The sequence below is a fragment of the Electrophorus electricus genome, chromosome 15 (assembly GCF_041902795.1).
Source record: "Electrophorus electricus isolate QZ-2024a chromosome 15, ASM4190279v1, whole genome shotgun sequence".
Taxonomy (NCBI): domain Eukaryota; kingdom Metazoa; phylum Chordata; class Actinopteri; order Gymnotiformes; family Gymnotidae; genus Electrophorus; species Electrophorus electricus.
This window is the reverse complement of record NC_137511.1, coordinates 24,075,083-24,098,586: the sequence shown is the minus strand read 5'-3', so window position 1 is coordinate 24,098,586 and position 23,504 is coordinate 24,075,083. Positions and strand designations below refer to the sequence as shown.

The window sequence follows — 23,504 nt, the reverse complement described above, 5'->3', positions numbered from 1 at the left end:
AGACAGGAATTCAAACACCAAGTTGAAACACACTTATAACCCTAAGGATTATTGAGAAATTGATCAGTGTAATACTGACTGGCCATACAGTCCATACAGATGCTCTGTGGTGTTATGGTTGTTGAAATGGTGTCGGAGGATCTGGTGCTGCGTTTACCTGCTGAAATTGTGTTTGAGGTTGTGGGCTTGTTTGTGTTTACTTGTTTGTGTTTACCTGTTGAAGCCACGTTTAAGCAGTACCTCCTGGCAGCACTGGGAGAGTTCCTGAATGTGGCGGTCAAGCTCGGAGTATGAGTTCTCCCTGTAGTGCAGAGAACAGGGCTGCTGTCTCTCCTCCACAACATCAGCCAGAGCTAGACCATATGCAGACAAAACCCCACTGTATCTGCACAGAGAAAGCTCCATTTCAAACAACCACAGCACTGCACACTTTCAGTTTCCCTGGTCTAACATACTTGCTTAAACAGCTGACTGATAACTATCCCAACCCAAGAGTCCATCTTCCAATGCCAATACAGGAGTCTCCAATTCCAACCCAGACGTTTATTACCCAAACCCAGGAGTTTATTACAATAACACAAACCCAAGGTTTTTCCAGGATTGTTACCTCAAGCACAAGTATTTTAAGAGTTTAACTGGCTGTGTTGAATAAGTGTAAATACTGAGCCGGTCTGAGCTGTGCTTGTCCAGGACCCAAGTGAAACAACCCCACACCCTCCCTCCCTCTCTCTCTGACACACACACAGGACATACTTGTGAATGAGGACAGTGTTCATGCCCAAAGTCCTGGCAATGGCGCAGGCGTGCTGACCTCCAGCTCCACCAAAACATGCCAGCACATGCAGGGATGTATCATGACCCTTAGCCTGGCACACACATTCAGAGAGGAGCTGCTCACACTCACAGTCGCCAGCACACAATCTGAGCTGCCCTCATGGCTGCAGACCAGAACCAGGTATGATCATACCCCATCAATAAGGACAGACAGGGCATGTTTTCTCATGTGCAACATTTACATAACTTGTTACATGCTAACAAAAAGTTATATAACTTGTTACATGTAGACAAAAACTAATCACAAATATTCTTTGCATTTTGCTACAGGTTGAAGATATGTGGTCGAGTTTGTACTGAATATTCATGAAGAATATTGCTTGCATGTTCACTTATGCATCTGAGTGAGCACACCTCATTAGTGTAATATCAGTGCCACATTACCTGAGTCAGAGCTCTGATTGGACGACACATGGCCTCATTTGCAACTCTGATGAATCCCATGGCAACCTCCTCCACACTCATTTCTGATTTGGCACCTTTTAGCATGTCACCGTATGATTGGGTAGTTCTGTTGGCATCGCACGGTGGTTGGTTGCTGGATAGGAAGTGGTTGATGTCATGCGTGAGCTGCTGGAAGTGCCTCATAGTTTCCTCCACGGACAGGGGCTCGTTCTCTCCTGGTCCGAATATGTGCGGGAAGAAGTCTGGCAACAGACGGCCTAGGGCCAGGTTAGCATCGGTAACCGTGAGAGGGCCCCCTACAGAATAGCAGAAGGCATTACAGTAATGGATGCTGCATTTGGTTCACTCTAAACAGAATGGTCATTACATATACAGGAGCTGACTGATATTGGCAGGGTCACTGATCTATACAGACTCACTGATTTATACACTCATTGACTGATATAGAGTAGGTTGACACCGATTGATTTCTTGAATCTGAGCATTCTTACTTGATCTGAAATTACTACTATGTATATAATGTCAGGTGTTGTAAGAAATGCTAAAAATATTAGGTTACAGATATACTACATATTAAAATATTAGGTTACAGATATACTACATATTAAAATAATAGGATACAGATAAAAGCAAATACAATCTGGTTTTCTCACCTTTCCTGTAGCACACAGGGCCAGGGTGAGCACCAGCAGACTCAGGCCCGACAATAAACATCCCAGACCTATAGTGAGAGAGAAAGAGAGGGAGGGGGAGAGATATGAACAGTGAATGAAAACTGATGATCATGACTGTGATATATAAATATATTACATACCTATATCTGATATATCAAATATAGAAAACTGATGACCATGATTTAGTCATATATAGATATGGAAGACGCCTGTATGTTTTCAGTCTGTGGTTGACTCAAGAGGACCAACGTTGATGGTCCTGAAAAGAAGACAGTGCTGCATTAATCTGTTACACTTTTACTCCTAATAGACTTAAAATGTTAACTCCTAGTTATGTTTTAAGGCATGATGTTCGATTTTGGCCACAGGAACACAGCTGAAAGTTGAACCTTTTTACAACAAGTGTGAATATGTGCGAGTGAATGTATATGCACGCGTGCGTGTTTGAGTGTGTCCTACCTAAAGAACAGGCGAGATCCCCCTCCTGCTGCGACTGTGTTGATGTCCAGCTGCGGTGCCTGCAGTGTAACTCCTGCTGTCCTTGCCTCAAACACGTGCTCATACTGACCCGCATAGCGACTCACGTCTGTCGACGTACCTGCACACACACACACACACACACACACACACACACACACACACTTATGCGTACACACCCGCCCATCAGTCGCTACGCTCTGAACAGCGGTTCGTAATCGTCACCTTACTAGCCAGTCTTTAACCATGAGCCTTTAACCCTAATTCCAGATTAAAAGACAAAATTTCACACGACACAATTAGCTCTTACTTCTGCTCATCCTCACACATTAGTGATGTGTTAAATGGCGTTTTGTGCGTTTTTTGCTTTGTTTCCGCAGGTCTCTCCCACACTAACTCCACCTCTCTCACCTCCCATGTCGAAGCCAATTACAGGCTTATTGTAGGTGGAATTGTAGGAGGTGACAGCATAGCCCACAACACCCCCTGCAGGTCCAGAGAGTACTGCCCGTGAGCCACAGAATTGCTCCATCGGAGTCAGACCCCCATCAGACTGCATGAATAACACATCCACATTCTCTCTCACACACACACACACACACACACACACACACACACACACACACGAGTATATATAGTCACGCATGGACACACAAGTGCAGACACGTGCGAACATGTGGACACGTGTGGAGATACACAAGTGTGAACTCAAAAATAAGAAAGTAAATAATGTAAATAGGAGCAGAAAGACTGGGAAGTGCACAGAGACGACAAAGCAGAGTAGGAGTGTTTGCAGATTCACTACAGAGATTGAGCGAAGACACTGCTCTGAATGTAGTGGAGTGGAATTTTCTGCTACTCACTCACATATTTTGGTGCAGGCACACACGCACACATACAAATTTATCTATATAACCAAGCATCTTTACAAATGTCCGAGTCCAAGCCCCCAGTAAGCAAGCCAAGGGTGACAGTAGCAAGGAAATCTCCATAGAGCATGAGGAAGAAACCTTGAGAGGAACCAAGACTCAAAGGGGGGGGCCCTATGCTCCTCCTCTGGTCATATCAGTACTCACACGAACACACAGACGCACACACACATATACGTGCACGGACACATACACACTCACTTTCAGCCCACCCTTGAAGGCTGAGGTGAAGCCGGTCAGGTAGTGGCGTATTTTTGGTGTGAGGTAAGCATCAGCACACACAGTGTGACCACGGGGTACCATCCTGATCATGGGCATCACCTCACTGGACAGAGACACTTGCGTGAAACCCAGTCGCCGTGCCAACAAACCCACAGCCTTCTCATGAGTAGGCCATCTGAAACACACACACACACACACACCTGACAAATATTACACAACACATGATTCAGGTATCTGACAAAAAAACTCCTATTAAGACAAAGACTCATCAGGTTCAACAACCAGTATCCACATACATGGAAGAGAGAGCGAGAGAGAGAGAGAGAGAGAGAGAGAGAGAGTGAGAGAGAGAATAATAATAATAATAATAATAATAATAATAATAATAATAATTAGTACTTTTTTGGCATATTGTGATATCATTATCATCTGGATAGCTCATATCACGCATCTCTAGTTGTCTAGTTTAAGACAAGACCTAAAAATTGAGAGTTAAGTAATACCAGCCAGTTATCATTGGTATTCCTGGTGAAAGCAGGAACACTGTTAATTAAGAATATCTAACAGTAATACAGTTTACTGATTTTACAAATGTTACACTTTAATATTAACTCAAACAAGACTAATACTGTTCTCCAGGAGTCTCTCATCCTTTATACCATTAGTCAACCAGTAAGTGCATTAGTCAACCAGTAAGTACTAACTGGGTTCACTGTGCATGCTCTCAAGAAGGCTTCAGGAGTCAGAGTAGAAAATAGTCTACACACACACACACACGCGCGCGCGCACGCACGCAAGCACGCAAGCACACATGCACGCACAGACACACTCACAGAAATACACACACACACAGGCACATGCATACATGCATGCACACACACATGCAAAGGGATACTAAAAGTGTACTCCTCAAACCTTTACCACTTCCTCACACATCCACAAGTTACAACTTTTATAAATACATTTATATGATCTAAAAGAACCGTTCCCCAAGCATTCTTTATTTCTGGCCCCTGGTCTGTCGCTGTGGTTTCTGGTAAAATCCAAACAAACCCAGAAACTGTGTGCAGGTTTGATCATGTATCCACTAACAAACATGTATGCCCATCTGGTATCCACTACAGACACGTGTGCCCATCAGGCATCCACCACAGACACGTGGGCCCATCAGGCATTCACTAACAAACATGTTTGCCCATAAGATATCCACTACAAACGTGTGCGCCTGTTGGTGGTGCTCACTCACATGTAGGAGTGCAGCAGTAGCACAGCCAGGCTGCTGATTCCTCTGGCTAGTACTCCCCTCAGCTCCCTTTCCAAATGCTGCAGATCCAACTCCTGCCAAACCTCCAGGACCTCACCCGTACTGCCTTAGAAAGAGGACAAGAGAGGGCGAGGGGCAGAGAGAGAAGCTAAGTATGCCCATATGTTCTTAAAGGTTTGCTAGGTTTGCTCGCAAACCTTAAAGAAGATTTGTCTGGTTTTCGAAAGCTCAAATTCTCACCCCACTGAATTGTGTTTAATTCTAGTAAGTTCCTCAGTGCTGAAAGATTTTAGCAAGGTTGTGGTATGAATGATTGCAAATGATGAGAACTAATTTATAAAATGGGAGGTTGAAAAATAACTATCCTGTATATATCCTGAAATCTATCCTGTAAATTATCCTGCATATAGAGCAGGATAAAGAAGCTTAATCCTGTAAGGAAGGGTAAGGGCAAGGAAACAAGACAAAGGAGGGGAATGAAAGTTAAACAAATATTTAACCCAGGGGGAGTTGCCCCCCACTTATCAAAGCTCACAGAGGTCAAGGGTTGCCCTGTGAAATGCCATTTAGATATGTGCACTCAAATGGCCTCACACCACAGTACGAGAGAGATAATGATACCTAAATTAACATTTTCTCTCTGTCTCTCACACACAAACACACACACACACACACACATATATTCTAATCTATAAAAACCTTCCTTATACATTTTTGATACACACTATAGTCAAACAATTTTAAATTGTATATACTGCGTCCATAACATTTCATAAAATTCCAAATATGAGTTCCAAGTGTAACGCTGAAGACTTATCCGCATAGAAGGTAAGGGGATTTCTACCTGTGACTAAACGTTTGGGCTCCATCCTGGGCAGTTGACAGCCATCTTGCCTAAGAACAACTCTCTCATCCACTTCAATCACCTCTTCATAAAGAACCTCAGGCATACACACCTCCTGTAATGAAGGACTTCAGAAGACACTGATCTCTCTGCTGTGCTAACACTCACACAGCAACAAGGGGCAGAGAAGACTCCAAGGGCTACACAGTGATCAGAGTGAGGTGATCATTTGTTACTCTAAAACAATACATAAAATCTCATCTCTCCAGTTTTTCCAGATACATCAGTGTGTTTTGCATTTGTGTGCGTGTGTGTATAGGTACTGTTGTACAAACTAGTGAAGGGGCGAAGGGCTGACAGGGCTAAAATAAAAGATAAATAAATAATTTTCCAGTGTAATTTAATTCATAATTTATTTTCCAGTCTAATTAATTTTATTGTCCAGTCTAATATAATATCTAAATTATTTTCCAGTGTAATTTAGTACATACATTATTTTCCTGTCTAATATAATACACAAATTAATTTTCAGTGTAATTTAATAAATACTTTTCTAGAATAACTAAAAACAAATTATTTCCAGTATAATTTAACACAAATAATTTTCTGGTGCAATTTAATACATACATTATTTCCAGTAGAATTTAATATATTATTTCAGGTCTAATTTAACATCTTACCACAGATAACATTTTTAGGGTCTGAGACTAGATACTGTAGATACTGTTAAGTTACTGAAGTGAAAATATGTAAGATTCAGCAGCGGTAACAAACCATTACAAGCCCAGGGGCACATATGCTTGCAGTTCTTTTAATACTTTTTAAAAATGTGCATAAATATATATGGGGGGGGGGTGTATGTCCCTTTCACTCACCAGGTCAAACAGGTTTGGCCTGGCCTGGGTGCCAATGTGCAGCAGGTCCCGAAACCCACGCGTCACTAGGAGGGCAGTCCTCTCTCCCTGCCGCTCAAGTAGGGCATTGGTGGCCACTGTGGTGCCCATTCTAATCCAGCCAATCAGAGAGGTGTCAAGGGGCTGGTCCCGTGGGAAGCTGCGTCCAGTTTCCTGTTGGTGAAGTCAGGGGTCTCACAAAACATCTCTCTGTACCTGCTAACCTGACTCTCTCCATGACTTCTTTTCTACAGATGTGGTGGTTGTCAGACTACATTATAGCATTTAGCTGACATTTTTAACCAAAGTGACTTACAATTATGACTGAACACAACCTGAAAAATTGAGGATTAAGGACCTTGCTCAGGGATGCAACAGTGGCAACTGGGTGGTGGAGGGGCTAGAACTGGCTACCTTCTGATTACTAGTCAAGTATCTTAACCACTGAGCTACCACAGACTAAGTGCAACTAACTGTTGGTTTCTCTGTCTCTCACCTCCTCCAGTACCCGACGGATGCCCTCGGTGGGGGCATCCTGATAGTTCTGGGGGTCATAAGAGAGCAGTTTAAGGACTCGCTCTCTCCCATCTGGCAGGCGAGCAAACACATCAGTGAAGGTTCCGCCGCGGTCAATAGCAAAGTCGAATGTGCCTTTGCTCTCAGCCATCCTGAAGAATAGAAGAAATATGTAGAGGTAATATTAGGATTTGTGGTAAAAAATTATGTGCGTGTAATTTATATATATATACACACTTTAATAGAGACACCTGCCTTTGAACTTCCCTGTATGGAAATTAGCGTCCCTTCCAGTCAGAAGTCAACAGTTCAGGCTTGTGCAGGCAGAGTGATGGTGTGGGGAATATTTTCTTGCCACACCCTGGGTCCTCCGATAACTGCGGATGGACATTTGGACAGTAGGGTTTACCTAAGCATTGTGGCCGACCAAGTTCATAGCTGTTTACCCTATGGCAGGAGGACACTTTCACCAAAACAATGCACCACACTACAAGGGTCATATAGTCAATGATTAGTTCCAGGAACATGGTTGTTAGTTTTCCTTGCTTCTCTGGCCTTTACAGAATCCTATACAGCATATCCTATACTGTGACTAGGCAGAACGACCTGTTTAGAAGGTCAGTACATCCATCCAAGCAGTCTGCATCGGGCATGTTTCCAGAACCTTGTCGAATCTTTGCGCCGCCTCCCCGAAAATACAGAACGAATAACAGTATCATCATGCAAACATATTTTATAACCCAAGATTATAAATTCGAAATGTACAGTTCTAAATCTAAATGTAAAATAAATGCAGAGACAGAAATAATTATTTTGGGACTATTCCAAAAATAATTTAAGACTAAAAACTGCTACGCTCAAATCTACGTACGCATACGACGATTCAAACATCAAGGGTGCATCTCACATTTCTAATTGCTACCGCCTCGATTTCTGTCCTACCCAGTCCATGACCCGGAAAGCGACCGCACTCCGCCACCTTTAAGGACGTATCAATTATCTGAATGCGCGCAGAGGACTCGAGTACTGAGAGGTGATGTTTACGGTATAAAATCTTTACCTACAGGCTCATCTTGTTCAATTAAAAAGCCGATGGCTGGAGCGACTTTATTTTCAACTTTATTTGGCATTTTCAGTTTTTTTTTTGTTCTGTATGTCATATTGATCTAATAACTGGGCCGTTTAGGTTTTCAAGTTCGGTACATTATTCACGTTTGCACATGCACAGACCAAGCACGTGCTTCCCTATCCCGTTTCGCGTGCACGTGTTTTCAGACTGCAGCTGCGGCACGTGCCTCGCGGTGCAACTGAACCGTAGGGCGCGTGAGATTAAAAGCCCGATGACAGATGAAACAGCTGTGCGACACGTCATCAACGAGCAACGTCGTATTAAAGTGACGACAGACTGAACGGGAGCATAAATCCGTGCAGCGTTCAGTCCTCTGTCCTCGCGTGTTTCTCTAAGGCGAAAGACACGATGAAAGTAAACGGGCAGGAAAGATTAGTTATGAGAACCACCTCCAGGTCACAGAAAAACCTTTAAGCTTTGGACCCAAGCTCTAAACACGTGCTACTGCCGTAAAAAAACCCTCATCTTGCTAGGTTAGTCATTCAATAGCTTTCTACGTGCAACACCTTTAGTGACACATAAACCCTGTAATAACACATAAAGCCCTTGCTCTGGTGGCTGATAGATAACTTTAAGCATTCAAACGAATGTTAAGATGGATGAGCACAAAACGCAACAGAACAGACATTGCTGTCATTCAGACGTTGTGATTCAATACATAACTTGAAAATAAATCTAATAAAAGAAAAGAGCGTCTGCTAAATGCCACAGATGTAATACAATTAAATACTGCTATTATCACGCAGTACTTACTGGTTTACTACGAGCAGGTGGTCTGTTCAAGGTGCAGTAGAAAACCAGTACCTGGCGAACAACAGCGCAAAAGTAGCTCTACACGAACTCAAATCTTCTAGAGGCAGGCGTTAACTGTGATAGGCTACGACAAACACGCTGTATGCCAAGCCACACCCCCTGGAGGAAGGGTTGGAGGACGTCAACTACAATGACTAAAATAGTATTTTTAAATAACGAATAAGCCAATCCATCAAAAAGCTGCTGTTATCTGTGCTTATGATATGTACTTTTTACATAAGCCTAAGACTAACATTTTTTAGGCAACATAAAAGAAAGCTACTAAAACAACAAAGTCTCTGGTTGAGGGAAGTGAGAATAGTTTTTACATATTCTAAGCTTGGCTTTTTTTGTCAACAATTTTGCTTTGTAGATTTGTGATTTTCTAAAGCAATTAAAGTTATTTAGTTCTATTTTAAAGTAACAACAAATTTAACCATGAAGATTGGGATGACAAAACAACAATCTTGAATAACCATAGCATTACCACTGCTCATGTACACCCAAATAACCATAGCATTACCACTGATCATGTACACCCGAATAACCATAGTATTACCACTGCTCATGTATACCTGTATAACCTTAGCATTACCACTGCTCATGTACACCCGAATAACCTTAGCATTACCACTGCTCATGTACACCCGAATAACCATAGCATTACCACTGATCATGTACATCTTTTCTTTCAGTTTGTTCTGCTTTTCTTGACCAATATTTGTTCTCCTAACAAATATTCAAGACTTTGTAGAAAGCAGTAATGCTGACTGTGAAGGAGTGTGTGATAAGAAAAGTCTACAGAGTCAGATGACTGGGCTGTTTCTGTGGGAGGGGGCGAGGATTTAACAAACAAGATAAGCAATTTTAAATAAATAAATGGTGCATTTTCCCAGGCTAACTTTTTTCAGTAAGTAGTCTAATCATTGCTGCTGTTGGCTGAGGCTTGAGTGCATGCAAAAGCATTATGACAATAAAACCAATCCTCAGTGTTATAGTTCTACTCAACAGTTAGTATAAAAGTGCTCTGACACCTTTTTGCTCTCTTAAAAGACTATACATCATAATACAGAAAACCTCAAACCCTGCAATTAGCTCTTAAATTATTCTCACATTCAAATCTTATTTCTCATCTCTCCATGTTTATATTATGTTCCCATCTGTTCATATCATGCAGCATCCTAATTTTCAGGTGCAGTCACTTCCTGTAGATGAGAACAGGTACAGGTTGTATGTCTCTCTCACCTCACACACACACACACACACCTGTACACCTGATGAGAAAAAGTACAGATTGTATGTCTCTCACACACACACACACACACACACACACACACACACACCTGCACACCTGATGAGAACATGTACAGGGTGCATGTTATGCACACATCTGCAACCTTTAGCAAGATGGAAACGCTGTGTTGCATGGTGGTGTGCTCTGTGGAGTCCTACAGTGATCATTATATTTGAGGCATGGCACACTACATTACCAGAGAGAGGTCACAGTGAGGCTCTTAGATTTAACATATGTATGAATTACACTAACTTGGGATTATTTAAACTTGGCTAAATTGGGTTAAATGTTCTATAACACCACTTTCTGACACATATCTTACATTGAAAGATGAATAGCAGAAATGACAGACAAACTGAATAACAGATGTATTCAATATACTTATTAGATGGGGTGCCAGTTTTACAAAGGTGAAGCTGGGTTATGGCTCTTGTGCTTGTCGCGTGGAGATATGGCCCTCTAAAGTGAACGTGCTAGAGCTCGAGCTGATGTCCCGCCCACAGAAACACAATCCGGAAAGCTGAAAACTAGTTAACACCTGGTGTCATGATTTAGCCTGTAAGAATCAAGTGTTTATTTATGGACTGACGGCGTATACACTGCGACAGGATCTAGATAAACGGTGAGCTTATCTATACACTCATTGTTTAACGTGTATGCGTGAAGAAAACACATACTTTTGCTGACTCTTGAGCTGTTGGCACGTATAATATCGTAACCATTACTTAACCTGTTAGGGGAGCTGTCGTCTCTAGCTAGTTAACAAGCATAACCTCTTATCGACACATATATTACTATTTCATTTCAACAAACGGAATTATAAGAACTAATTGTCCACATGAAGCTCCATCTATTCAGGGTTATTTGCTCACGAACTATCGCACCAGGCCGCATAGGCTAGGCTAGGCTAACTAGTTTGCGCCCTTCGCTTTTAGTGAGTTAGCTAAGTTAGCTAGGAGTTAATGATGAGTTGTCGTTATCGTTAGTTATAAAACAGCACATTTATGAACGGTCCTGGTCACGCTAGCTGTATAATGCCATGAATATTTGTTTAGGTTAGTTAACTATAAACTGTTTATCAATCATCTAACTAACTTCTAGCAGACCGTTTGGACGTTGACGAGGTTAGCTTAGCTAGCCTAGGTTTGAGATACTACAGCAGTGTTTGTGTAGCTTCAGTGCACTAGTCATGTACTCACAATAATGCAATATATTAGAAGGTGGAATTATCCAGCAAATGATGAGGCTAATCAGTTAGCCTTTTTAAAAAGATATGTACTGTGCCTAGCTAGACCTGCCGTCTCAATGAGATTAAGGGCTAACATGCTAGGATAGCTAACGCTAGGTTTAGTTCTAGACGGTTTGAACTCGTTAGGCTCAGTAGCTAATTAAGAACCACATTAAAGTATCAGAAGACTACTTCAAATTATATAACTAGCTAGTTATACCTACCCAAAGAACCCGAGGTTATGAAATAATACTCGCTAAAATGAAAGTCAGTGGCAAGGAGAGCTATCGCTAGCTACAAGTGCAAAACGCGTGAAGGAAGGGTCGTGACTACCACTGACTTGTGTGTTCATCTTGAGTTGTTGTTGTTTTTTTGCTAAGCTATTAAATGTAAAGGTATAAATAGTATCGCAACAACTAAGAGTGCATGTCATGTGCAAAGAGTGACTGATTACGCAAGCACTCCGTGACTAGCTAATGGTGCAGGAGGAAGTACTTTTGGAGTTTGAGTTACTCTTCCCTAGTTTGAGAAACATTGGACAGTTTGTGCAAGGCTAAGATAATTTTGGCTGGGGTGCGGTAGTCTTAGGATCTTTATGGGAATGAGGCAATCGTAAAGCAGTACAATAAGAGCATGTAGCTTCATGGATGCGTAGGCAGGCAGTGAAAGTGTGAAATACAGTAAATTAAAATCGTGTTAATTAATGCAGATCGGCTGGTATTAATTGTTTTAATTCTCACATTAACCTAATAACTGATCCTGATCATACTAAATGGGACGTTGTGCGAGCGTCTGTACAAGTTGTCTGCTCTGTCATCTTTTGTGCTCGTCAAGGCCTTCGGCAGAACCTTCATGCACTCTGTTATGCCTGATGTTGAATACCAGTTTTCTTCTGTTTCTGGTTGGTTGGGAGACCTGACACCCATTTTCTCTATTTAAATGTGTAAATATGTGTAATCAAATATGGTGTCCACTGGTTTGCAAAATTGGTAGCTGAGTAATTTGAAACCTTATTACAACCACTTGAAACCATGCTCTCTTCCCCCCCTTTCTCGCTCCCTATACCGTCTGCCGCTCTCTCCCTCCCCTGCTTTCTTTTACCTTGCTCCCAATACCCTTGCACCCTTGCTCACTTGGTCTGTGAAGGGGTGGAGATGGCATTATGGATCCAGGCTCAGCAGCTACAAGGCGATGCCCTGCACCAGATGCAGGCTCTCTATGGTCAGCACTTCCCCATAGAAGTGCGACATTACTTTGCTCAGTGGATCGAGTCCCAGCCCTGGTGAGTATTTGAAGTTGTCACAGAGACAGGTGTGAGGAGGAACAGGTCTGATTAATAAGAGTTTGTCGGTCATTTGCAGGGATGCGATAGATCTGGAGAAACAGCAGGAGGAGTTTAAAGCGAAGCGTCTGCTGGACAGTCTCATCCAAGAACTGCAGAGAAAAGCAGAGCATCAGATGGGAGAGGATGGTTTCCTCCTCAAAATCAAACTCAGCCATTATGCTTCACAGTTAAAGGTAGAACTCTCTCTCTCCATATTATAATCTCTTGTCTTGCTCTGTTTCTCTTTTTCTCTGTCTCTCAACTCAGCACATTTTTTCCAAATGTATTTTGTTTGTATTTTTGTTGATACATTGCCCTTTATATGTACATTTTTGTTTGCTTGTTTTATATATACATTTATTTGTTTACTTGTCTTTTGTTTTTTTTTAAGAGCACATATGATCCTTGTCCCATGGAACTGGTGCGGTGTATTAAACACATCCTCTATACAGAGCAGAGACTTGTGCAAGAAGCTTCTAATGTGAGTCATGCACAAATACTGTCAGTCACCTGTTTGTTTTAGTGGCTGTGTTTTCAGCATGATTCTGCCATTGGTTTGATTGGATCGTGTGCATCTTCGGGCAGGTGAGCACCTCAGGGGGTGGGCTGATGGATGGCACCCCTCAGAAATACCAACAGATCAACCAGGTGTTTGAAGAACTGCGTGTGATGACACAAGATACTGAAAACGACCTGCGTAAACTCCAGCACAGCCAGGAGTACTTCATCATACAGTACCAGGAGAGCCTGAGGATACAGGGTATACACACACACACCACCCATTTAGATGTACTTACTTTGTGTTACATATGTATAAGTCCTGCATGCTGTTGTGCGTGATTTTGTTTGATCTGTAAGTTTGTGGCTCACCTGCTTCTTGCAGCTCAGCTGAGCAGTCTGTCAAACTTGCCCCCAGCGGAGCGTGTGCAGAGAGAGGCAAGCCTACAGAGCAGGAAGGCTACTCTGGAGGCTTGGCTAACCAGAGAGGCCAACACACTGCAGGAATACCGACAGGTACACACACCCACATCTGGCAACAGTGCAGGATCTAGCATCAATGAGGCCTCAGTGTGTTAAACCACTATGTGATATGTAGTAATATGACACTGTGTGTGTGAAGGATCTAGCAGAGAAACAGCAGAGAACTCTGGCCCTATTACGGAAGCAGCAGACTGTGATTGTGGATGATGAATTAATCCAATGGAAGAGACGGCAGCAGCTGGCAGGCAATGGAGGACCATCAGAGGGTTCTCTGGACATCCTGCAGTCCTGGTAAGAACATATGCACGCACGCACACACAGTGTTGTATGCTTAGTGATTTCCTTTTTAAAGATGCTATAGAGGTGGTTGACATTCTGAAATGTGAATCTGTATTGTATAGTTTCAAGACTGGCATTGGGCTATTTATTTGCATAAACAAATCACCATAATCTGTAGTTAAATGTTGGCCACCAACAAAACACGCAGCGTTAGTATTGGTTTTACTTTAATTGGGTTTTTCATGCCAGTTAAACAGTTTGCCAGTTTCCTTTCTGTCTTAGAGAGTGCTTTGCCTGATGAGGCATGACACTGCACACCTCACACCTACTTCAACTCGGGGTCAAATTTACATTTATGGCATTTAGCAGACGCTTTGTTCCACAGTGACCTACAATTATGACTGAATACAACTTGAGCAATTGAGTGTTAAGAGCCTTGCTCAGGGTCCCAACAATGGCAACTTGGCTTGAACTGGTAGCCTTCCAGTTTCAAATGAAGTACCTTAACCACTGAGCTACCACTCAGGTACTTGTGAGTTGGTGGTGTGTGTGGTGTGCAGGTGTGAGAAGCTGGCAGATATGATCTGGCAGAACAGGCAGCAGATTCGCCGTGTGGAACACCTTACCCAGCAGCTGCCTATACCTGGTCCAACAGAAGAACTCCTCAAAGATCTTAATGCCACGGTCACGGACATCATATCTGCACTGGTCACCAGGTGAGCACACAGACATCATATCTGCACTAGTCAGGTGGGCCCTGGGATACGTGAATCTTGGGCTCACCGAGTCCAGGAACCTTGGCTATGAGTCTGAAGTTTTTCCACAAATCTTAGTTTTTGTGTAGGCAGTGTGTATGCATTACTGATGTTTATAATATTTCTTCTAATGTTTTTTACAGTACCTTTATCATAGAGAAACAGCCACCGCAGGTGTTGAAGACGCAGACAAAGTTTGCAACAACGGTGCGCTTGCTAGTCGGCGGGAAGCTAAATGTGCACATGAACCCACCTCAGGTGAAGGCTACCATCATCAACGAACAACAAGCCAAAGCCCTGCTGAAGAACGAGAGCACCCGCAAGTGAGTCTCCCTCACGTGCAAATGCCTGCACACAGTCAGACCTGCATTTATCCTCAGTCATACTGGAGCTGATATTAGCATCATGGCCTGCTCTGATGAACGGTCCCTTTTTGAATCCGCTCATTTTCCTTCAGTCTGAGTTCGAACCAGCATTTGCTGTCAGTGCTCAGGTGGCCATCAGTACTCAGGTTGTGAGGCCATCGGTGTTCAATCCAGCAGCAGTCACACAGAGTGTTTAGAGCATTGGTGTTCAGGTTTCTGGCATTTGGGGTTGTTAGTGCCAAGGCCGTTGATCCATTGGTGCTTTGGCCTTTGGTTGTCAGTCCTTCAGTGCTTGTGCCACTGGTGTTTAAGCTGTTAGTGCTATAAGGCCACTGGTGTTCAGGCAGTCTTTGTTCAGGCCATTGGTGTTCAGGCCGTCTTTGTTCAGAGCATGGAGAGCATGTTGGTACCCAAGCCCTTGGGAAACGAGTCCAACAGTTCACTAGAACCACAAACAAAAGAGAACATAAGTTTGAGTTATTTTACTAATTTTGTAGATTAATTAAGTTAAATCAGGGAGTGTAATGGTTTTTTTGTCTCTGTATGTGCAGTGACAGTAGTGGAGAGATCCTCAATAACAACTGTGTGATGGAGTACCACCAAGCTACAGGGACCCTCAGTGCACACTTTAGAAACATGGTGAGCTGAACACACACTTTTTATTTTATATGAATTTACTTGATATATTTTGTATATGTAAGGTATGTCAGAATGTAGTGATTAGATGGGAAGTGTTTAAAGTTTTATGAGTACATGGTGCATATCATAGTGAAATGTTTTATTCTTCTGTCTTTCTCACTTGCGCGCACTCTCTCTCTCTTTCACTTTTTCCCCTACCCCTCTCTCTCTACTACCTCCTTCTTCCCTTCCCTATCTCTCCGGCCCTCTCTTCTTCCAACCCCCCCCCCCCAATTCCTCTTGTAGTCTTTAAAGCGTATCAAGCGTTCAGACAGGCGTGGTGCTGAGTCAGTGACTGAGGAGAAGTTTACAGTTCTGTTCGAATCGCAGTTCAGTGTTGGTGGCAATGAGCTTGTGTTTCATGTCAAGGTAAAATCTTGCCTGTAATAAGTCACTATTATTTGAATTGTTTTATTATAAGCTTTATATTGCTAATGCAATTTGATCTTAATTTCATTCAAGTGTATTTTCATAAATATTGCAGACGTTATCTCTGCCAGTTGTCGTCATCGTTCATGGTAGTCAGGACAACAACGCCACGGCAACAGTCCTGTGGGATAACGCGTTTTCCGAGCCTGTGAGTACAGACGCCTGTGTGTCTGCAAATTTCTGCAGAGAGACCTCTAAAAGCACGCGTGTTGCTTTCAAAGACTTTAGGTATGAAAATACCATTTACCTTTTTATTCACATGCAAATAAATAGGTTAACACTGACATTAAAGTGTCTGTGATGTGTTTTTAGTCCAGCTGAATATAACCAGCAGATGACTCTCTTTTGGTAACGTTTGAACTTTATCAATGAATGAACAACATAGTTCTGCTGTCAGATTTTTCTCAGTGGTATCCATCTAATAACGTTTATACTTTCATGGTCTTGTCTTGAAGAAATACATTGTGTTTGATTTGATGTTCTAATGTTTCCAAACCTTATGAAAGGTCATTCTGCGGGCTTGGACTGTGTTCATTTTTGCCCCCTGCTCACCTTCAACAGGAAGGTGAACTAGCAGGTGTTTCCCAGATGGGACTTTTTTGAACTAGCAGATGTGTCCCAGATGGTTCTGTTCTGAACTAGCCAGTGTGTCCCATACGGGACTGTTCTTAGCCGTGTCTTGGGGCCTCTTGTAGGGCCGTGTCCCATTCGCCGTGCCCGATAAAGTGTCGTGGCCGCAGCTGTGTGAAGCTCTGAACATGAAGTACAAGGCAGAGGTGCAGAGTGACCGAGGTCTGTCGGAGGAGAACCTGGTGTTTCTGGCGCAGAAGGCCTTCAGCAGCTCCAGCAGCAGCCCTGAGGAGTACCGCAGCATGACTATGACCTGGTCCCAGTTCAACAGGGTAAGAGGCTCTGTAACCCCACCAGCAGATTGGTCTGTTACATATTGGACAAGGGATTTGGACTATTGTAATGTCACCTAAACATGTGTGAGCATTGCATGTTCACACATTACACATCCCCACTGCCTGTTTATGATGGTGGTCGACTGATAAATCTGGTGATTAATGCCATCAAAAAATGCCTACAGGCACAATGCAGCCAGCCCCGTCAGTCTGGCTGCTGTGGACTGATGTTCAGAGCTCCCCTTTTTGTCCATTTTGCCATCTACTGGCTGATGTCAGTTGGTGCTGTGAAATGGTGCATGCATGCCAATGCTGAATTTAATGTTTCCTGATAGAAAACTGTAAAACTTTCCTTCCTATCTTTCAAAGCTTAATATCCTTAATCGGTTACTCTTAACATACAATGTTTACTGTCTGTATAATTAGATTGATTACTGTCATTTAAAATGCAAAAATGAGAGTGCAAATAATGTTATTTTGGAATTGTAATGTTAGTAAGCCTTTAACCACCTAAACTAATTAGCTTATCTGCTATCTTAATTGATTTGATAATTATAAGATAAAAAACTTAAGATATAATCACTTGCATTTGCTAATGGGAGACTTAATTTGTTGACACGTTAACAGGACTCTGAAAGCTAGCATTAATGTTATCAACTTGCCAGCAACATTTTGGTGAATGATAGTTATAGGCTTCTAGCTAACATACAATTTCTGCACTTTGTGTGTGTGTGTGTGTCTGTTTGTGTGTATGTGTCTGTCCCCCTCTGCACAATCCAAACAGTAAAAACCACAGTTTGCAACAAGACAGAGCACTCGGGAATATAAACAAGAAGGCTTTGAAACATACAAACAGAAAACAGGACTTTAAATATACAGGCAGCTGTAACTAAATAGGAAACGGGTGTGATTTTAATATTTTGGGGGAGCATTGGATCTGATAAAGATGTTTGGAAGATCATGGGAGTTGGAGTCTTATGGAGAGAGTAGGTAAGATGGGAGGAGCAGGTCATGTTTCAAGTAGTTCACTCTGAATCTATACTGTGTTTTTGCCTTGTTGCAGGAGCTGAAATTTATACAAAAACATAAATGTTTGATGGCCTTTGCACACACTCATGCTCTCCTGTGTGTTCTTGTGTTTTACAGGAGAGTTTACCAGGCCGGAACTTCACCTTTTGGCAGTGGTTTGATGGAGTGATTGAACTCATGAAAAAGCACCTCAAAGCCCACTGGAATGATGGGTAAGACCCCTGTTCCCAGAGTGACCTATGAGTAGCATGTCTGTGCATTGCTTGGCTTAGAAAAAAGCTGAATATACCCCACAGAGGAGCTCAAATGCAGTGGGTTTGGGGTAATGCTTTGGGTTTATAATTTGCACAAGGCTCATCATCGAAAGCTACTGAACTTTAGTAGCCTGTGTAAATATTTTCACACAGTTTTCCTCTCTGGTTGTGTATTGCACATCTCTGTGTCTGTGCCCATGCGACTGTGCATGTGTGTATGTCTGCCCGTTCATGTTTTCGTGTATGTGCCTGTGTTGCAGAGCGATACTGGGCTTTCTGAATAAGCAGCAGGCACAGGACATGCTGCTGTCGAAACCCAACGGAACCTTCCTGCTGCGCTTCAGTGACTCTGAGATTGGGGGCATCACCATCGCGTGGGTCGCAGAAAATCCCAATAAAGCAGGTACAGTCAGTCAGCCGTCACTTCTGGACCTGTGGTTCTCTGGGGGTGGTTCTGCCTCTGAGGGGGTCTTTTCTGCCAGTATAACCATCCTTCGTTGTATTTTTTTTCCTCTTTCTTTCTTCACTTTATGTAGGAGAGAGAATGGTGTGGAACCTGATGCCCTTCACCACTAAAGACTTCTCTATCCGCTCATTGGCTGACCGCATTAGTGACCTGAACCACCTGCTGTTTCTGTACCCCAACCAGCCCAAAGACGAGATCTTCTCCCGCTACTGCACCCCACCAAACTGTACGTTACCTCTGACCTACTGCTCTTCTCCCCTTTTCTACTATGATCAGGTGTTACAGTATAATATACAATATATTATATAGGATATGTGTAATATATACTATATATTATAGTAGCAAATTCTATCTATCAATAAATAAATAAGAGCAGAGTTATCCTCTTCTGTTGCTGTATAAATACAAGGGGTTCATGTTACCATGTTCATGTACTCATCACCCAATTTTATTTTTTTGATTTCCAGCTAAAGCAGTAGGGGATGGGTATGTCAAACCTGAGATCAAGCAGGTGGTTAAAGTAGAGTAAGTATGTCTTTCATTTTAGTGGGGAAATTCTTGCTTGTCTCCTGATCTTAATTCCATCCTTCTTGAGTTTTGAAAGATCACAGTTCGACTGGAAAAACACATCTATGTTTTATGGAACACAGACCAGAATGTTGCAGGAGAGGTCCTAAGCTCAGAGATGCTGAAAGGGAGTGTTTTATAAAGGGATATTGTGGAGGCTGTTTTACCGTGCACATTTTAAATGTCGCCATGCGTTTACAGTCTTTTGGTTGTTTGTCAGTGTTTGAGTGATCAGTGTGTTCTCTCTCTGGCTCTTTGGCTGCAGTTTGGCAGCATGGCCAGGAGATCTTTTCATTCTCATGTCACAGATTTTTTAATATCTTCTTCCTCCTCTTAGTTTTACCTCACCCAATCCTGAGCAGTCTCCTGGAAACCCTGCCTTCATTGACCACCACACAGCCTCACCTACTGTCAGTCAACAAAACAGTTTTGGAATCTACCCTCCAATGTAAATATTCATAAACAAATAATAAATGCATGTTTTGTGACAGCTGTGGACCGTTATGAATAGTGTGTGTGTGTGTGTGTGTTTCTGATACATATATGCTTGTGATTTGTGTGTGATGTGCGTAGCAGTGACCCCATGCTGGATGCCGAGGGTGAGTTTGATCTGGATGAGACCATGGACATGGCCAGACAGGTGGAAGAGTTCCTTCGGCAGCCATCTGAACCACAGTGGACTGGGCAGCAGTCGTGACCTTTGACCTGAAGTTCCATGACCTCTCACCCTAACTACAGCAACACAAGGGGTTCCATTCCATTTTTTTGTTGTTATTGTTTTTCTACAAAATGAGAATATTTGATAGCTCATTAACTTTTATATAATGACTTTGCAGTGTAATCATGACTGCTTCTTCTTTCTGCATAACAATTATGTACTTGATTTCTCTAGCCAAAAAACCAAGATGGAAATATAAATTTAAAAAATGTTTTCAAATATTGAAAACCATGAGATGGTGAATACTCACTAGAGCACCCCCTTAAAGCAATAGTGTCTCAGGCCAATGCTCCGTACTGTTAGCTCAACTGAAGGTATATAACTTACCATGTTGCCGTCTTCGCATGTTATTATGTTCTATTATTTTAGCTCTTTATGGCATACTGCTGAGTCATTAGCAGTTTACTCTGTTCCTTTACATAAAAGAGCGGACAACTGAACCTCAAAGAGAGACGGAACAGTTAGATAAGTTAAAAAATTAAGTTAAAAAATGGCAGTTTAAAAAAAAAATGGCAGTTTAAAGAACACCAAGTTACAAACACCAAGTTAATTTAAAAAAATAAATAAAAAAAACTAAGGAAAAATATACTGGAACATTCACCCATGGTGGGACTTCTACCTTTTGAGTTTTGTAAACACCATCTGAAGCAGGTGTTGAAGCAGTGTGAAGTCTTATTCACTCCAGCTAGGGAGCAGAGCAGAGTCTTAATGATAACCCTAGTGTAACCCTAACCCCAGTCCTTGGCTGCAGCTTTGACATTCAGCAGTCTCTGAAATTTGTGCATTTTCTTTTTTTTTTTTTTTTTCCTCCTTTTTCATAAGTGTTGCATGTGTAATGGTGAATACCATTTAATTATATGGTCATATTAGTCATAAAAAAACCAGGCCATATCATGTTGAGCTATAGGTGGTGATGGGTTCTCGCACACCGATGGTGTGATGTGAAATTTAAAGAAACTGAGTATTGTTGCAGTGGATTCAAAGTCCTGGCTTCCTGATGGAATGTAGGCAGCAGTTTAATATCAGAGGCCAAGCTCTGATTTCCTGTTTGAGTCAGAGGTTAAGTGTAACGGATGCCTACCCTAGGGTCAGAGGTCTAGGGTTAACGCTAACCCTATGGTCAGGAGTCTAGTGTTAACCCTAAACCTAGATGCAGCTCATCATCCCTGCTGGTGTTTCAGTAACAAGCTACACATGGCAGTAGTGATGTAAACCAAAGATTCACATGCTTCAGTTGAAGATCTTAATCCTTTTAATAATAGACCAATATACTCACACTTGAAATTACCTAGATAAAACCCTTTAGAATGCTTGGTTTAAATGGTATAACTAATGTGTCATTTTGCATTGTGTTTTTGAGCTTCATTCATGTTTGTCAACCTAGCTCACTCATCCATACAGACCTTGATAATCTTAGCCCAATTTGGTCTGCTTCAGCAACCGCCTCATGGTGTGCATTCAGAACCTGGAATTTACACACCGTGCACTACTCAAATGTGCACTGTTCTTGGTCATGCACTATTCGCATACACTGGGGATGTCAGTCTAACATCATTGATCTGACAAACCCGCCGGCGCTCTCTTTTGCTCTCCTTCTTGTACTGTTTTATGTAACTTTTTTTTCCCCCCTCTCTCTGTGCCTTAATACAGATAAAGTTTATCATAGGTTAAACCAGAGTTGAGGCTTTATGGCCCACTGACCCTATGCCTTTCAACTGTGAATCTACATCCTAAAGAAAGATAGAAGTGTTATCATTTCCCACAGCAGGTAGTGAGTGTAAGAGAGGAGGTTCCTCAGCCCAGCCGTGTTTTAGCCCTGGGTCTCCTGCATGCTGTGTCCTCAATACCTCTGTGTACACACGTATAAAAGACACCATCGTGATCAGTGTTTTAGAATGTTTGGAAGATTTCTTGTGAAGAAAAGCCTGGGGCTGAGCTCAGAGTCTCGTTCCCCCCCGTCGAATTGTGTTTGCGTCACCATAAAAGTTCCCGGAGACTCACCACCCACCCCCAGAGGTGCGGCTGTCCTGCTTGTCTTACCTGCTGCATTTTGGTGGTGGTCTTTTTGTCTTCTGCAGGCCTGCAAGCAGCTACTGTTTGCGGTTGGGCTTCAGCTGAACACTGCAGACCCGCATGTTTTTAACAGTGATGATGACCTTTACCCTGAGCACTGCAGACCCACATGGCTTTGAGGGTGATGTTGAACCTAACCCTCTACTCTACAGACCCACATGGCTTTCCAATTATTAATAAAGTCTGGAACTAAACTAAATGTAGAAATACCCCACTATGCAATTGTGTCCATAAGTCCTGAGTGTATGGAGCCCAGGTCTGGTGTCACCACTCTTTTTGGTGAGCCCCTTCTTTTTCTGGTTTGTAGGTTGTAAATATTGAATTGTTAGTACATGGTACTTGGTTTGCATTCCCATTGTTCGTTCATGTTTTGGCCCCGTAGAAAAAGTGATAGAGAGCTGCAATCTCCTTCACCCTAAGTGATCCTTCTAATCTCCTGTGATCGTTTTGTAACCGCTGCTTGTGACGTGTTGCAGGAGCAGCATTCTGGCAGGGCTACAGAGTTGTACACACTTTTGAAATCACATTTTTATTGTAATGATTTTAACCTCTTGTCTATTATTCAATGATTTTTAACCTCTTGTCTGATGGGAGACGCACCACTGTGCACTTCACTCAAGGCACTTAATCTCTGTACAACAGAACTCAGGAAAACTTCAAAGGAGCATAAGGCAAATGACCTTATCCTAAATACTATATGAGAAATTACCCCCACATAAGAAGTAGTTTAACAGTATGATGCTGTTATACAAATGGTTTATGCTTTTAATGTTTGTCCATGGTTATACCTAAGGAAGTCAGGTATAAAATGTGAATTCAAAATGGGAATATGGTCTGGGGATGTTTCTTTATAAACCTATTTTTTAAAGTGCATTTAGATGCTGTTATGTGCTCTGTGTTTTGGATAGAGATGGTATTAATGCTGCAAACTGCTATGTTTTCTGCTTCTTCATAATCTTTTGTGAGTTGTCAGTCAATTAATGTGCTGTTTTGTCAGGTCTGGGACTGTGTTCACAAAGGTAAAGCAGTGGTGTTACTGTGTTACACGTTCCCTGTATGCTGTTCTCTGCACCAGTACACACTAGCGTTTACTGCCTGCCCCTGGTTTGTTTTGTTTGATGTCAAGTGAAAACTTGATGGAAGTTGGGAGATAGAAAAATAATAAAGTTTTATATTTTAA

General features: G+C 42.3%; 2 protein-coding genes across 12 annotated transcripts in view; one reads left to right on the top strand and one right to left on the bottom strand.

Moving 5' to 3' along the window:
• oplah (5-oxoprolinase, ATP-hydrolysing) overlaps window positions 1-11,841 on the bottom strand; it is a 22,320-nt gene extending 10,479 nt beyond the window's left edge. For 2 of the 9 annotated variants that reach the window (XR_014117213.1, XM_027017450.3), the window contains exons 1-13: window positions 8,941-9,083; window positions 7,314-7,435; window positions 7,039-7,210; window positions 6,525-6,716; window positions 5,650-5,764; window positions 4,788-4,911; window positions 3,521-3,716; window positions 2,802-2,967; window positions 2,373-2,511; window positions 1,893-1,960; window positions 1,219-1,535; window positions 754-866; window positions 215-385 (exon numbers count right to left, since the gene is read on the bottom strand). Coding sequence is in view for 8 of the 9 variants with exons in the window: in XM_027017450.3 (XP_026873251.2) it covers window positions 215-385; window positions 754-866; window positions 1,219-1,535; window positions 1,893-1,960; window positions 2,373-2,511; window positions 2,802-2,967; window positions 3,521-3,716; window positions 4,788-4,911; window positions 5,650-5,764; window positions 6,525-6,716; window positions 7,039-7,209 (1,772 nt within the window). In the remaining variant the exon portion in view is untranslated. The other 7 variants (XM_027017458.3, XM_035533829.2, XM_027017467.3 and 4 more) reach the window with 7 other exon arrangements.
• On the top strand, window positions 10,758-23,504 carry stat5b (signal transducer and activator of transcription 5b). 3 transcript variants are annotated; one of them, XM_027017489.3, is made up of 19 exons: window positions 10,758-10,895; window positions 12,648-12,783; window positions 12,863-13,019; window positions 13,217-13,306; window positions 13,411-13,585; window positions 13,709-13,839; window positions 13,946-14,097; window positions 14,646-14,801; window positions 14,984-15,163; window positions 15,757-15,844; window positions 16,130-16,252; window positions 16,368-16,460; window positions 17,008-17,214; window positions 18,364-18,458; window positions 18,761-18,903; window positions 19,037-19,192; window positions 19,434-19,491; window positions 19,871-19,981; window positions 20,107-23,504. In XM_027017489.3, the coding sequence occupies exons 2-19, from the start codon at window positions 12,656-12,658 to the stop codon at window positions 20,228-20,230; spliced, it is 2,367 nt and encodes a 788-aa protein (XP_026873290.1). In that variant the 5' UTR covers window positions 10,758-10,895; window positions 12,648-12,655; the 3' UTR covers window positions 20,231-23,504. The 3 variants fall into 3 exon arrangements, with proteins under 3 accessions (XP_026873290.1, XP_081553909.1, XP_081553908.1); XM_081697783.1 differs by lacking the exon at window positions 10,758-10,895 and adding an exon at window positions 11,859-12,402 and having other exon boundaries at window positions 20,110-23,504; XM_081697782.1 differs by lacking the exon at window positions 10,758-10,895 and adding an exon at window positions 11,859-12,402.